The sequence below is a fragment of the Myxocyprinus asiaticus genome, chromosome 4 (genome assembly GCF_019703515.2).
Source record: "Myxocyprinus asiaticus isolate MX2 ecotype Aquarium Trade chromosome 4, UBuf_Myxa_2, whole genome shotgun sequence".
NCBI classification, from domain to species: Eukaryota; Metazoa; Chordata; class Actinopteri; order Cypriniformes; family Catostomidae; genus Myxocyprinus; species Myxocyprinus asiaticus.
Genome location: NC_059347.1, coordinates 10,715,908 through 10,730,894, shown reverse-complemented (window position 1 = coordinate 10,730,894; position 14,987 = coordinate 10,715,908). Strand labels below are relative to the sequence as shown.

The 14,987-nt window shown below is 37.5% G+C and overlaps 1 protein-coding gene across 3 annotated transcripts in view; it reads left to right on the top strand.

The window, feature by feature from the left end:
* LOC127433822 (ribosomal protein S6 kinase alpha-4-like) overlaps positions 1–14,987 on the top strand; it is a 69,659-nt gene that overhangs the window by 24,897 nt on the left and 29,775 nt on the right. For all 3 annotated transcript variants that reach the window (XR_007895946.1, XM_051686081.1, XM_051686072.1), the window contains exons 15-17: positions 4,379–4,576; positions 7,184–7,343; positions 12,760–12,923. Coding sequence is in view for 2 of the 3 variants with exons in the window: in XM_051686081.1 (XP_051542041.1) it covers positions 4,379–4,576; positions 7,184–7,343; positions 12,760–12,923 (522 nt within the window). In the remaining variant the exon portion in view is untranslated. The remainder of the gene's footprint in view (positions 1–4,378; positions 4,577–7,183; positions 7,344–12,759; positions 12,924–14,987) is intronic.

The window sequence follows — 14,987 nt, the reverse complement described above, 5'->3', positions numbered from 1 at the left end:
TATAAAAAGTCAATGAGTTTGTTAGCTCTCACTTGGATGCACTGAGCAGGCTAGATACTGAGCCATGGGGAGCAGAAAAGAACTGTCAAAAGACCTGCATAACAAGTTAATTGAACTTTATAAAGATGGAAAAGGATATAAAAAGATATCCAAAGCCTTGAAAATGCCAGTCAGTACTGTTCAGTCACTTATTAAGAAGTGGAAAATTCGGGGATCTTTTGATACCAAGCCAAGGTCAGGTAGACCAAGAAAGATTTCAGCCACAACTGCCAGAAGAATTGTTCAGGATACAAAGAAAAACCCACAGGTAACCTCAGGAGAAATACAGGCTGCTCTGGAAAAAGATGGTGTGGTTGTTTCAAAGAGCACAAAACGACGATATTTGAACAAAAATGAGCTGCATGGTCGAGTTGCCAGAAAGAAGCTTTTACTGTGCCATTGCCACAAATGACAACACCTTGACACGCCTCACAGCTTCTGGCACACTGTAATTTGGAGTGACGAGACCAAAATAGAGCTTTATGGTCACAACCATAAGCACTATGTTTGGAGAGGGGTCAACAAGGCCTATAGTGAAAAGAATACCATCCCCACTGTGAAGCATGGTGGTGGTTCACTGATGTTTTGGGGGTGTGTGAGCTCTAAAGGCACGGGGAATCTTGTGAAAATTGATGACAAGATGAATGCAGCATGTTATCAGAAAATACTGGCAGACAATTTGAATTCTTCTGCACAAAAGCTGCGCGTGGGACGCTCTTGGACTTTCCAGCATGACAATGACCCTAAGCACTAGGCCAAGTTGACCCTCCAGTGATTACAGCAGAATAAGGTGAAGGTTCTGGAGTGGCAATCACAGTCTCCTGACTTTAATATCATCAAGATACTCTGGGTGCGGTTCATGCAAGACGACCAAAGACTTTGCGTGACCTGGAGGCATTTTGCCAAGACAAATGGGCAGCTATACCACCTGCAAGAATTTGGGGCCTCATAGACAACTGTTACAAAAGACTGCACGCTGTCAATGATGCTAAAGGGGGCAATACACAGTATTAAGAACTAAGGGTATGCAGACTTTTGAACAGGGGTCATTTCATTTTTTTCTTTGTTGCCATGTTTTGTTTTATGATTGTGCCATTCTGTTGTAACCTACAGCTGAATATGAATCCCATAAGAAATAAAAGAAATGTGTTTTGCCTGCTCATTCATGGTTTCTTTTAAAAATGGTACATATATTACCAATTCTCCAAGGGTATGCAAACTTTTGAGCACAACTGTATAATGCCGAAATAATTATAAAGTTATCTTTACATTTTTACAAATTATATATATATATATTTGTATGTCAGAAGTTTACATACACTTAGGTTGAAGTCAGTAAAACTCATTTTTTTAACCACTCCACAGATTTCATATTAGCAAACTAGTTTTAGCAAATCGTTTAGGACATCTACTTTGTGTATGACACAAGTAATTTTTGCAACAGTTGTTTATAGACAGATTGTTTCACTTTTAATTGACTATATCACAATTTCAGTGGGTCAGAAGTTTACATACACTAAATTAACTGTGCCTTTAAGCATTTTGGAAAATAACAGAAAATGATGTCAAGCCTTTAGACAATTAGCCAATTAGCTTCTGATAGGCTAATTGGAGTCAATTGGAGGTGTATCTGTGGATGCATTTTAAGGCCTACATTCAAACTCAGTGCCTCTTTGCTTGACATCATGGGAAAATCAAAAGAAATCAGCCAAGAGCTCAGAAACAAAATTATGGACCTCCACAAGTCTGGTTCATCCTTGGGAGCAATTTCCAAACACCTGAAGGTACCACGTTCATTTGTACAAACAATAGTACGCAAGTATAAACAACATGAGACCATGCAGCCATCACACCACTCACGAAGGAGATGCATTCTGTCTCCTAGAGATGAACGTAGTTTGGTGCGAAAAGTGCGAATCAATCCCAGAACAACAGCAAAGGACCTTGTGAAGGTGCTGGAGGAAACAGGTAGACGAGTATCTATATCCACAGTAAAATGAGTCCTATATCGACATAAACTGAAAGGCTGGTCAGCAAGGAGGAAGTCATTGCTCCAAACCGCCATAAAAAAGCCAGACTACAGTTTTCTGAGAAAGCCCCTCAAATAACAGGCAATATGGCAACATGGGGACAAAGATCTTACTTTTTGGGGAAATGTCCTCTGGTCTGATGAAAAAAAATGTAACTGTTTGGCCATAATGACCATTGTTATGTTTGGAGGAAAAAGGGTGAGGCTTGCAAGCTGAAGAACACCATCCCAACCGTGAAGCATGGGGGTGGCAGCATCATGTTGTGAGGGTGCTTTGCTGCAGGAGGGACTGGTGCACTTCACAATATAGATGGCATTATGAGGAAGGAAAATTATGTGGATATGTTGAAGCAACATCTCAAGACATCAGCCAGAAAGTTAAAGCTCGGTCGCAAATGGGTCTTCGAAATGGACAATGACCCCAAGCATACCTCCAAAGTTGTGGCAAAATGGCTTAAGGAATACAAAGTCAAGGTATTTGAGTGGACATCACAAAGCCCTGACCTCAATCTGATAGAAAATTTGTGGGCAGAACTAAAAAAGTGTTTGCGAGCAAGGAGGGACAAATCTGACTCAGTTACACCTGTTCTTTCTGGAGGAATGGGCCAAAATTCCAGCAACTAATTGTGAGAAGCTTGTGGAAGGCTACCCAAAAAACATATTCAGATAATTAAAATGCATTACATTATTGTGACAGACGAGTAAATCATTGATAATACAATACAAAAAGCTACTTTAGAATCCAATATATTGTTTATTTGCATATTATTGAACATAAGACAATCATTGGCATACAGTTCACAGCAATCCATTTTGCAATTGAATTTGTCAGTCAGTCATAGATTTATTATAAGGGCTTGTCCAAGGACCCATCAATGTACACCTGCGTCAGACGGATGCTTTTGGAGCGTCTTACTTTGGTTGCGTTGTGTCATAAACATACCATTTTTAAGTCGCTGTGTCAAGTTAAACGTAGTTTAATATTTAGAAGAACACGGCTTGAGATTCTTCAGTTCGGATTTGCGCTCCATCATTGTATCCTCGTGTTGTGCACGTTGCCTATACAGCTGAAGTTTCGCTTACTGCCCCCTGGAGAAAACAGGTGGTACTTCAAGCTTGAATTTCTCAAGAATCTTCCTTATTACAGTCTGGGGACATGAATAATTGCGTTAAGTTTAATGCAGTATTTTTAATAAAATTAGTCGCACTGAATTAACGCATTAAATCGACAGCCATAATTAAAATGTAATATAAAATATATTATAATATAATAGTAATGTACTGTGTGTACATATGTATGCATGTATGTATGTATGTATGTGTGTGTGTGTATGTATGTATGTATGTATGTATATATATATATATATATATATATATATATATATATATATATATATACACACACACACACACACAGTACTGTGCAAAAGTCTTAGGCACATTAGATTTTTCACAAAAACCTTTGTCTTAAGCTGGTTATTTATATCTTCAGCTTTAGTGTGTCAGTAGGAAATATACATTTTAGACTCCCAAACATTCCCTTTGCAAATAGAATTGAATAGAAGAAAAGGAGCCCTACAAATATGACATGGCCCCCACAGAGCCCGGATTTCAACATCATTGAGTCAGTCTGGGATTACATGAAGAGACAGAAGCAGCTGAGACAGCCTAAATACAGTAGATTGAAGAACTGTGGCGAGTTCTCCAAGAAGGTTGGAACATCCTATCTGCCAACAACCAAGAAAAACTGTGTCCAGGTGTAACTAGGAGAATTAGTGCTGTTTTAAAGGCAAAGGTTGTCATGCCAAATATTGATAAATATTTAGCTTTTATTATGTTTTCTGGACTTTGTATGATGTTATAGGATAAATGAAAGCTATTTATGGCATTGTTTTTGAAGACAAATCCTCAATATGCAACATTTTTCACAAGTGCCTAAAAATTCTGCACAGGACTATATATATAAAATACTCTTATATTCACTCTCCAACTAGTCTAATAACATTGTATGTCAAGTAAGTAAAAAAATTAATGACCAAATAGAAAGTGCATTAAAATCATCGGGATTACAATGTTGCTTACTTTTATATCACCAAAATCGTTGTAGATAAATACATGTACAGTATATTGGAAATATTAAATATATTTCCCAGCCCTGATTTACTGTATATGTATCATTCTTGGGTTTGGATCAAGATATTGAGTCAAGACTGAAAACAGCCTCAGTCATTATTGTAATATTCAGTGTGCTTAGCAGTATGCTACAAATGTGTTTTTTTCTCTCTCTCTTTATTTTATTCTGTCTGGCAGAATGTGCTGTTCGCTGATGAATCGGATGACTCTGTGTTGAAGGTGATTGATTTTGGTTTTGCACGATTGTTTCCAGCGGGGAGTGGCAGTGCTCCTCTGCAGACTCCCTGCTTCACCCTGCAGTACGCTGCGCCCGAGCTCTTCCACAGCTCTGGATATGACCAGGCATGTGACCTCTGGAGCCTGGGGGTCATCTTGGTAAGTGTGTGCGTGTGTGGCTACATGCAAGTGTGTGTAAAAGAATCAGGGACTAAAAACAAAATGTTTTTCATTTTGTTTAGTTCTGAGCAGAGACTATTTTTTTTGTTTTGTTCCAGTTACAGCGTTCCACAGCCTCCTTTCCAAATGGTAAATGGTTAGAATGAAATAAAAGAACGGTTAATGACTTTTTTTTAAATGACAGTACACTGTGCTAAGTGTGGGTGATATACCAGTTGCAGTGTTTCCAGATCTCACAAGAGAAAGAAGGCACCATTTTTGGAAAAATAAGCGACTTGCCTCACCCAAAATAAGCAAAAATAAGCGATTACATTTTTTACCATGTGGGGGAATTTTCTGGACAGAAATCATAACAAGCTTAGTACTGTATACAGTAGCCTACATAAAGTAACGTCTTTTCAGTAAATGTATTCTTAATGTTAAATAGATCACCAAAAATACTTCAACTTTTCATTTGGCCACCTAAAATCAATTAATAGCTTCAGAATGACCCTGGAAAATTTCCTTCAGAATCACAGCGCATGCTTGTATTCTACTAAAAAGAGAGAAGCCTTATTTTGTTCGGGCAACAGGAAGTGGTGTAATTCTGAAAATTTACTGTGTTAAACTCTTTGGTGTTTGGTTTAATGAAAAAAACTATCTGAAAAATGTACTGGTTATTAACCAGTTACCAGCATTTTAAAATAATGTTTTCACTCCGGAACAATTGAAATGGATTTCGCTCCCGTTTTCGGTTATGTTCTGCAAAATAAATATATTCTGAAAAGAATATGTATGTTATGAATATTGATAATGCAGCATATGTCTGACTACTTCAGACAGGACTGCTATGATCGCAAGCCCTTTCGTCATTGAATTGCATGCAGGATGTGAATTATACATATCTACAATTAAAGGGATAGCTGACCCAAAAATGAAAATTCTCTCATTGTTTACTCACCCTCATGCCATCCCAGATATGTATGACTTTCTTTCTTCTGCAGAACACAAATTAAGATTTTTAGAAGAATATTTCAGCTCTGTTGGTCCATACAATACAAGTGAATGGGTGCCAAAATTTTGAAAATCACATAAAGACAGCATAAAAGTAATACATACAACTCCAGTGTTTTAATCCATGTCTTCAGAAGTGATATGATAGATGTGGGTGCGAAACAGATCAATATTTAAATCCAGTTTTGCTAGAAATTCTTCTTCCTGCCCAGCAGGGGGCGATATGCATGAAGAATGTGAATCACCAAAACCACAAAAAGAAGAATGTGAAAGTTAAAGTGGAAACTGACTGATTAGGGACGAGTAATTATAGTAAAAAAGGACTTAAATATTGATCTGTTTCTCACCCAAACTCAATATATCGCTTCTGGAGACATTGATTTAACCACTGGAGTCGTATGGATTACTTTTATGTGTCCTTTATGTGCTTTATGGGGTTTCAAAGTTCTGGTCACTATTTACTTGCATTGGTGAACTATCCCTTCAATGCTTTTTTTTTTTTAATTAATTGCACTGAATTAACACGTTAAATGAACAGCCTAAAAATGTATGTATTATTATTATAATTGTGCGATTTTTAGAGCATCAAAATTTTGGCACCCATTCACTTGCATTGTATGGACCAAAAGAGCTGAGAAATTCTTTTAAAAATCTTAATTTTTGTTCAATTTTTGTTCAGCAGAAGAAAGTAAGTCATACACATCTGGGATGGCATAAGGGTGAGTAAATGATGAGAGAATTTTCATTTTTGGGTGAACTATCCCCTAATTAACTCTTAAAAACGTTAATTCTTGACATAAAAAAATACGCCACTACTCGCTGAAATACACATTCTTGATATCAAATTTTTTATTATTATCTTATAAAAAACATAATTCTTGATATCTGCAACTGCATTTTCATAACTATAATTTCACAATTATCTGTCATTCATTCTTATTCTAAATGCAATTACAGATATCTATAATTAATAAATAAATTCAGATTTTGTTACCAGCAATGCATCTCTTACTATTAAAAATTATTATTTTTGATATCAATAATTACATTGTTACTAGTGCAAATGTCCATTCCTGATATCAACAATTGAATTACAACTAGCAAAAATGTTTCATTTTGATTAGCATTTTGATCTTAAAATTTCATGATTCTTGATACCACAGCAAAAATGTATATGCTAATGAACTCACTCGTAAAAAAATGATCCAATTAAATCAAAACAATGGCATCAGTATTTACTGAAAGTATTTTTCAGTAAAGTAAACATTTCTTCAGGTTTTTCAAATAATTATTCAAGATAAGTGAACAGTCAGAAATAAAATAAAAAACAAAGAAAAAAATTACAAGCAAATCGATCAAAAACAAGCAATTGAACAATACAGACACAAATGCAGTAAACCGCTCTTGATGTTTTTCAGGTATCTAACAGCATAAGCATACAAGTAAAAGTACAGAAATAATCAAACATTAAATAAATCTACTTTATTGTATTATGTAAAACTGTGAACTCAAAACCTAGGACATTTACATATGAACTTATTAAAAATGCCACATCTAATATGCAAATTTTGTGTCTGTTATTTTCTGTGTCAGTACACGATGCTGTCTGGACAAGTTCCATTCCAGAGTGAGAAAAAAGGAATGACATCATCACACGCTGCAGACATCATGCACAAGATCAAAGAGGGAGATTTCTCATTGGACGGAGAAGGCTGGAAGGGTGTGTCCGAAGAGGCCAAAGATCTAGTGAGAGGTATTAAAACTGAAAAAATAAATAAATCAGCGGGTAAAATAATCAATAAATCACAGCTAGTGCAATAGCACGATTGCAAGTGTAATATTACTTTTATACAACGATTCTATAAACAAAAAGTTAATAGAGTAACTTGTGTTTTAGACAAAATTTGGTTAGTTCGTATATTTTTCTCTGCCAATGAAAATATTTCCAAAAGAATTCGAGGCCAAGCAATGCACAGACTGACTGCCAGCCAAACAGTGAAATACTACAGTGCTGTTATACAAAATATCATCAGTCTTGGAACGTTTCTTTTCCAATCAAATTAGAGCTCTGGAACTAACTGTTTTATTATATATCTATGTACTGTATGATTGTAGTCAGGGCTGTTTCTAGCTATAAGCAGTATAAGCGGCTGCTTGGGGCCCCCGAGCCACCAGGGGGCCCCGCAAAGCAAGGTATTTTTTTTTTTTTTACACATTTTTTTTTTTAAAGTATACTAAAAGCTGCAAGTAAGACTCAGGCAGCTGTTAAGGCACACACATGCTCAAAGAAGCTGGGGATTCAGGTACAAAAATTGCTTTTAAATAGGAATATAAATAAGATTGTGGTGTCAGTCTTGGATGGGGCTGGACCTGGATAGGGGGAGGTGTTCCAAGTAGGATTTTGCTTAGGACCCCATATGCTCAGAACAGCCCTGGTTGTAGGAGTACAGCCCTAGTCTAATGGTGGTTTCTATGACCACATATTATCCAAATAATTTTATTTAACCGGGAAATAAATAAATATATTCAGAAAATCATTTGGGGGATTTCAGCATAAAAGTGTGTAATTTAAATTAGGTTTATTGTAGGATCAGGGTCCAATAGATGTGTTACTTCAAAAATGCACTTGCTACAAGATTAACTAGTGTTCTGTGTAATGGTAGATGATCAGCCAATAATAACAGAATTAAAATCCAGATGGGTTTAGAGTACCAAAATCTGGAAAATCTACATGCTTTCAGTCTCTCCAGTAGGATTGCCACGGTGTATGGTGTTAGCAGTTTCACTCGGTACAAGGGACAACACCGGTATGAAATTTTATACTGGGTAAAAGGGGGAAACATTATGAATGGAACTTCCAATATCAATACAATAGCCTAACGAATAGAACAGCCTTAAATAAAGAAAAGTTGCCTAATGAAGAGTTTTCAACCCATGATAAATGAACCTAAATAATGCATTGAAAGCCAGATGTTCTTTACCAGCATATCAAATTAGACAGGCAGCAAAGTACACGCACTGACAGATGACGTTTAATTGCAGGTAGTGAATATAATGTGCATGGTGGGTAACTGCAAGATGTCTCAGATTCAAAATGACACAAGAAATGCTGTTAGACACACAGACGCACACTTGAAGAAACACACTTTATTATATTTTTAAGAACAAATGACAGAAAAGCCGTCTATTTGTGTGTCTGACGCACTGTTTGTTGGGAGGTGTGCAGTCTCGTGGAACACACGTATGTAAAGGGTTCTCACACTTTCTTTGTTTCAGTGTTCCGAAAAACATTTGCAAGAAGAGTATCATCTATGAGAATGCTGTAAATGACCTCAGACCATCTCAGCTCAGGAGGTGCTCTGAGTTCAGTTCGCTTTATTTCCACAGAGCAGTTCGTTTTGAGCGCATCTTTGCAGGGTCACTTTATATATAGCCTATACTTCTGTGATTAAATCATAAAATAATACAAAAACACTTTCACCTCAAACCATGATTTATCATCATTATAATTATGTTTACATTTATAATTGTTTTTAGATTTTAATTTGTATTAGTAATTTGCCACCTGTTGTCACAGATTGATACTTGCGTGACAGTAAATGGAAAGGTGGTTATATATGATATATATTTTTTTTTTGACCACTTCGTTATTTTAATTGCTTTTTCAGTTAGTTTGAAGTGCAATTTGAATTTAGAAATGTCTTTGGTTTAAGTTTTTTGTATTTTAAATTAATGAATTTAATTTACAATGCAAAATCACTAAAGCAAGAATATTCACCGATCCCTCAGCGGGGGGGTTGACGATGTAATTGGATATTGTGAGATATATATATATATAGTGCATCCGGAAAGTATCCACAGCACTTCACTTTTTCCACATTTTGTTATGTTACAGCCTTATTCCAAAATGGATTAAATTCATTATTTTCCTCAAAATTCTACAAACAATACCCCATAATGGCAATGTGAAAGAAGTTTGTTTGAAATCTTTGCAAATGTATTAAAAATAAAAAAACGAAAAAAAAAAAAAATCACCTGTACATAAGTATTCACAGCCTTTGCTCAATACTTTGTTGAAGCACCTTTGGCACCAATTACAGCCTCAAGTCTTTTTGAGTATGATGCTACAAGCTTGGCACACCTATTTTTGGGCAGTTTCTCCCATTCTTCTTTGCAGGACCTCTCAAGCTCCATCAGGTTGGATGGGGAGCATCGGTGCACAGCCATTTTCAGATCTCTCCAGAGATGTTCAAACGGGTTCAAGTCTGGGCTCTGGCTGGGCCACTCAAGGACATTCACAGAGTTGTCCCGTAGACACTCCTTTGTTATCTTGGCTGTGTGCTTAGGGTCGTTGTCCTGTTGGAAGATGAACCTTCGCCCCAGTCTGAGGTCCAGAGGGCTCTGGAGCAGGTTTTCATCAAGGAAGTCTCTGTACATTGCCGCATTCATCTTTCCCTCGATCCTAACTAGTCTCCCAGTTCCTGCCACTGAAAAACATCCCCACAGCATGATGCTGCCACCACCATGCTTCACTGTAGGGATGGTATTGGCCAGGTGATGAGCGGTGCCTGGTTTCCTCCAGACATGACACTTGCCATTCAGGCCAAAGAGTTCAATCTTTGTTTCATCAGACCAGAGAATTTTGTTTCTCATGGACTGAGAGTCCTTCAGGTGCCTTTTGGCAAACTCCAGGCAGGCTGTCATGTGCCTTTTACTGAGGAGTGGTTTCCGTCTGGCCACTCTACCATACAGGCCTGATTGGTGGAGTGCTGCAGAGATGGTTGTTCTTCTGGAAGGTTCTCCTCTCTCCACAGAGAAATGCTGGAGCTCTGTCAGAGTGACCATCGGGTTCTTGGTCACCTCCCTGACTAAGGCCCTTCTCCCCCGATTGCTCAGTTTGGCCGGGCGGCCAGCTCTAGGAAGAGTCCTGGTGGTTCCAAACTTCTTCCATTTACGGATGATGGAGGACACTGTGCTCATTGGGACCTTCAATGCTGCAGAAATTTTTCTGTACCCTTCCCCAGATCTGTGCCTCGATACAATCCTGTCTCGGAGGTCTACAGACAATTCCTTGGACTTCATGGCTTGGTTTGTGCTCTGACATGTACTGTTAACTGTGGGACCTTATATAGACAGGTGTGTGCCTTTCCAAATCATGTCCAATCAACTGAATTTACCACAGGTGGACTCCAATCAAGTTGTAGAAACATCTCAAGGATGATCAGTGGAAACAGGATGCACCTGAGCTCAATTTTGAGTGTCATGGCAATGTGGCTGTGAATACTTATGTACGTGTGATTTCTTTTTTTTTTTTTTTTTTTTTTTTTTTTTATAAATTTGCAAAGATTTCAAACAAACTTCTTTCACGTTGTCATTATGGGGTATTGTTTGTAGAATTTTGAGGAAAATAATGAATTTAATCCATTTTGGAATAAGGCTGTAACATAACAAAATGTGGAAAAAGTGAAGCGCTGTGAATACTTTCCGGATGCACTGTATATATTTTTTTTTTTAAATATCGTAAACATATTTCTTGCGTATCGCCCAGCCCTAGGAGGGAACAAACAAATTTATTCACACACATTCAAAGTCATTACCCTTCCAAAGAAGCTTAACTAGGTCCTGCGATGAAAGGTAATAAAACACCAACATTAAACCCGCAACAACCCACAATAAGTGATGTATTAGCCCGGACAATGAAATACCTGACCAGTAGCCCTTGATGGAGAGAATGCACGAATAAAGGAGGTTCGTTGCCAAAGAGATGTTGCCCTTCACAACTGTTGAAAAGCCATCTTTCAAAAAGTTGAACAACACACATTTTAATTGCACTTCATTTTTTTCAGTTACATTTGAATTTTTAGTTAAAATAATAAAAAAATAAAGTTCAGAGTTTGAAATCAAGCTGCCTTGTGTTATTGTGTAAGCTATTGCTTAATGAAAATTACCCCATAGTACTACTTAGTGTCCAACCAGCGGTAATACCAGTGTTAGTCGGTTTGAACGTGAACACTGCACCGATGTGAAAATTATGATATCGTGGCAAGTCTACTCTCCAGTATTGATTACAGCCAGTAACTTAAACCGATATGTTTTCATTTCGGTTCGTTCTGAGCAAAAACATTATTTTTTTCATTCCGCTGCCTCCTTTCAAAAAGGTTGCCGGTTAGAACAAAATAAAAGAACGGTTAATAACATTCTTTTTAAAATGAGAGTAATCTGCGCTAAGAGGTGGGTGAAATACCAATTACAGTGTTGCCAGATCTTGCAAGAGAAACAAGCAACCTGGTCTGGAAAAGAAATGACCAAAATATGCCAATTGCCTCACAAAAATAAGTGAAATAAGCAATTACATTTTTTCCAGTGTGTGGATTTATCAGCATAGAAATCATAACAGCATACAGTTAATAAACAGCTAAGTATAATTTTAAATACAGATCTGCTTCTGTCAAAATCTGGCAGCATCAATGCATCATATCTAATATTAATGCATCATATCTAACAATAATTCAGTGAAGACTTGGAAACAACTGAGAAATGTACTTTTTACCTCTAATAATGTTTTTATTGTATCTGGCTTAGCTGTGCATGTATATGTACTAATTATACATAGTTGTTAAAAAGGACTTCATTCAATGCTTCATCCACAACATGCATTAAGTTCCAAACATTTACTGTGATAAACCCTTTGGCTTTTAGTTTCATGAAAAAAAATAAATCAACCAGTTAAACTGGTTACCTGCATTTAAAACTAACGTCTTCACTCCGGAACAATTTAAAATGACTTTGTTCTGGTTTTCGATTACGTTCTGCAAAACATTTTGTTAATTTTCGTTTTTCGTTTTCATTCCTTGAACAGTTTTTAGTCCCTGATTACAACCTGAAATAGCTCAGACATACTTTTAATACTTTTTTTGTACCACTCAAAAGCTCAGGATAAGCGATTCATGACCCAGCCATCAGGGACCTGCGGGCACTCGAGCACATTTCAGTTCAATATCAGCACAAGTGCTTGTTATTATAGCTGTCATCTGATCATCTGGATTGAGATGGATGAGGTGCGGTGGCCTGGTGGAGGGAAACAGCCACGTGATGGTCCCTGGAGATGCTGTTTCAGTGACTGAAGCCCCAAATTAGCCTCCAATCTCAAGTTTTCTCTCTTTTCACAGGTTTGTTAACCGTAGACCCTGAGCGGCGGCTGAAGCTCTCTGCTCTGAAAGAGAACGCCTGGCTTCAGGGAGGGGGGGTCATGTCCTCCACGCCCCTCTGCACCCCTGATGTTCTGGAGTCCAGCGGCCCGACAGTCCGTACCTATGTCAATGCCACCTACAAGGTCAAGTATCTGCATTTACACTCTTTGTTTGCAGTCTGCGAAGTGTGACACCAAAATGACATACTAGGCCGTAATTAGAAAATGCCATATTTTATTATTAATAATTATCTGTGGTGCAAGTACTTTTACTTGGGGATTTAAACTAACCCCTATCCATAAGTATTAACATTTTGTGTAAAAACGTTGTCTATTTATTTATATAGGTAATTTTAACCTCATAATTGCAACTTTATTTAAAATAATTGCTGTGCATTCCGATTGAATGGTGCGGTACATTTTAGTAAGAGTCCTAGAAAATGTTGGTCCACTTAGCAGTTTATTCTGGCCCAGAACAGCCCACTTAGGCTATATTCACACAGGCAGAAAAATCTAATTTTTTGGTCTCTGGCTCTAATCCATTTAGGTTTTTGTAGTCTGAACAGGACAGAAACGCATAAAATCAGATTTTTACAAACCTGATCCAAACCACATAGAGTTGAAGTCAGAAGTTTACATAAACTTAGGTTGAAGTCATTAAAACAAATTTTTTAACCATTCCACAGATTTAATATTAGCAAACTAAAGTTTTGGCAAGTCGTTTAGGACATTTACTTTGTGCATGACATGAGTAATTTTTCCAGCAATTTTTTAAAAGACAGATTATTTAACTTTTAATTGACTATATCACAGTTCCAGTGGGTCAGAAGTTTACTGTCACTAAGTTAACTGTGCCTTTAAGCAGCTTGGAAAATTCCAGAAAATTATGTCAAACCTTTAAACAGTTAGCCAATTAGCTTCTGATAGGAGGTGTACTGAATTGAGGGTGTACCTGTGGATGTATTTTAAGGCCTACCTTCAAACTCAGTGCCTCTTTGCTTGATATCATGGGAAAATCAGCCAAGACCTCAGAAAAAAATTTGTGGACCTCCACAAGTCTGGTTTATTCTTGGGAGCAATTTCCAAATGCCTGAAGGTACCACGTTTATCTGTAAAAACAAAAGTACACTAGTATAAACACCATGGGACCACACAGCCATCATACCGCTCAGGAAGAAGACGCATTCTGTCTCCTAGAGATGGACATAGTTTGGTGCGAAAAGTGCAAATCAATTCCAGAACAACAGCAAAGGACCTTGTGAAGATACTGGAGGAAACGGGTAGACAAGTATCTATATCCACAGTAAAACGAGTCCTATATCGACATAACCTGAAAGGCTCCTCATCAAGGAAGAAGCCACTGCTCCAAAACTGCCATAAAAAAGCCAGACAACAGTTTGCAAGTGCACATGGAGACAAAGATCTAACTTTTTGGAGAAATGTCCTCTGGTCTGATGACATTTTTTGTTTAACTGTTTGGCCATAATGACCATTGTTATGTTTGGAGGAAAAAGGGTGAGGTTTGCAAACCGAAGAACACCATCCCAACCGTGAAGAAAGGGGTGGCAGCATCATGTTGTGGGGGTGCTTTGCTGCAGGAGGGACTGGTGCACTTCACAAAATAGATGGAATCATGAGGAAGGAAATTTATGTGGGTATATTGAAGCAACATCTAAAGACTTCAGCCAGAAAGTTAAAGCTCGGTCGCAAATGGGTCTTTGAAATGGACAATGACCCCAAGCATACCTCCAAAGTTGTGGCAAAATGGCTTAAGGATAACAAAGTCAAGGTATTGGAGTGGCCATCACAAAGCCCTGACCTCAATCCGATTGAAAATTTGTGGGCAGAACTGAAAAAGCATGTGCGAGCAAGGAGGCCTACAAACCTGACTCAGTTACACCAGTTCTGTCTGGAGGAATGGGCCAAAATTCCAGCAACTTAGTGTGAGAAGCTTGTGGAAGGCTACCCAAAACATTTGACCCAAGTTACTAACCAAATACTAACAAAGTGTATGTAAACTTCTGACCCACTGGGAATGTGATGAAAGAAATAAAAGCTGAAATAAATCATTCTCTCTACTATTATTCTGACATTTCACATTCTTAAAATAAAGTAGTGATCCTAACTGACCTAAGACAGGGAATGTTTTCTATGATTAAATGTCATGACCTGTGAAAAACTGAGTTTACATTTATTTGGCTAAGGTGT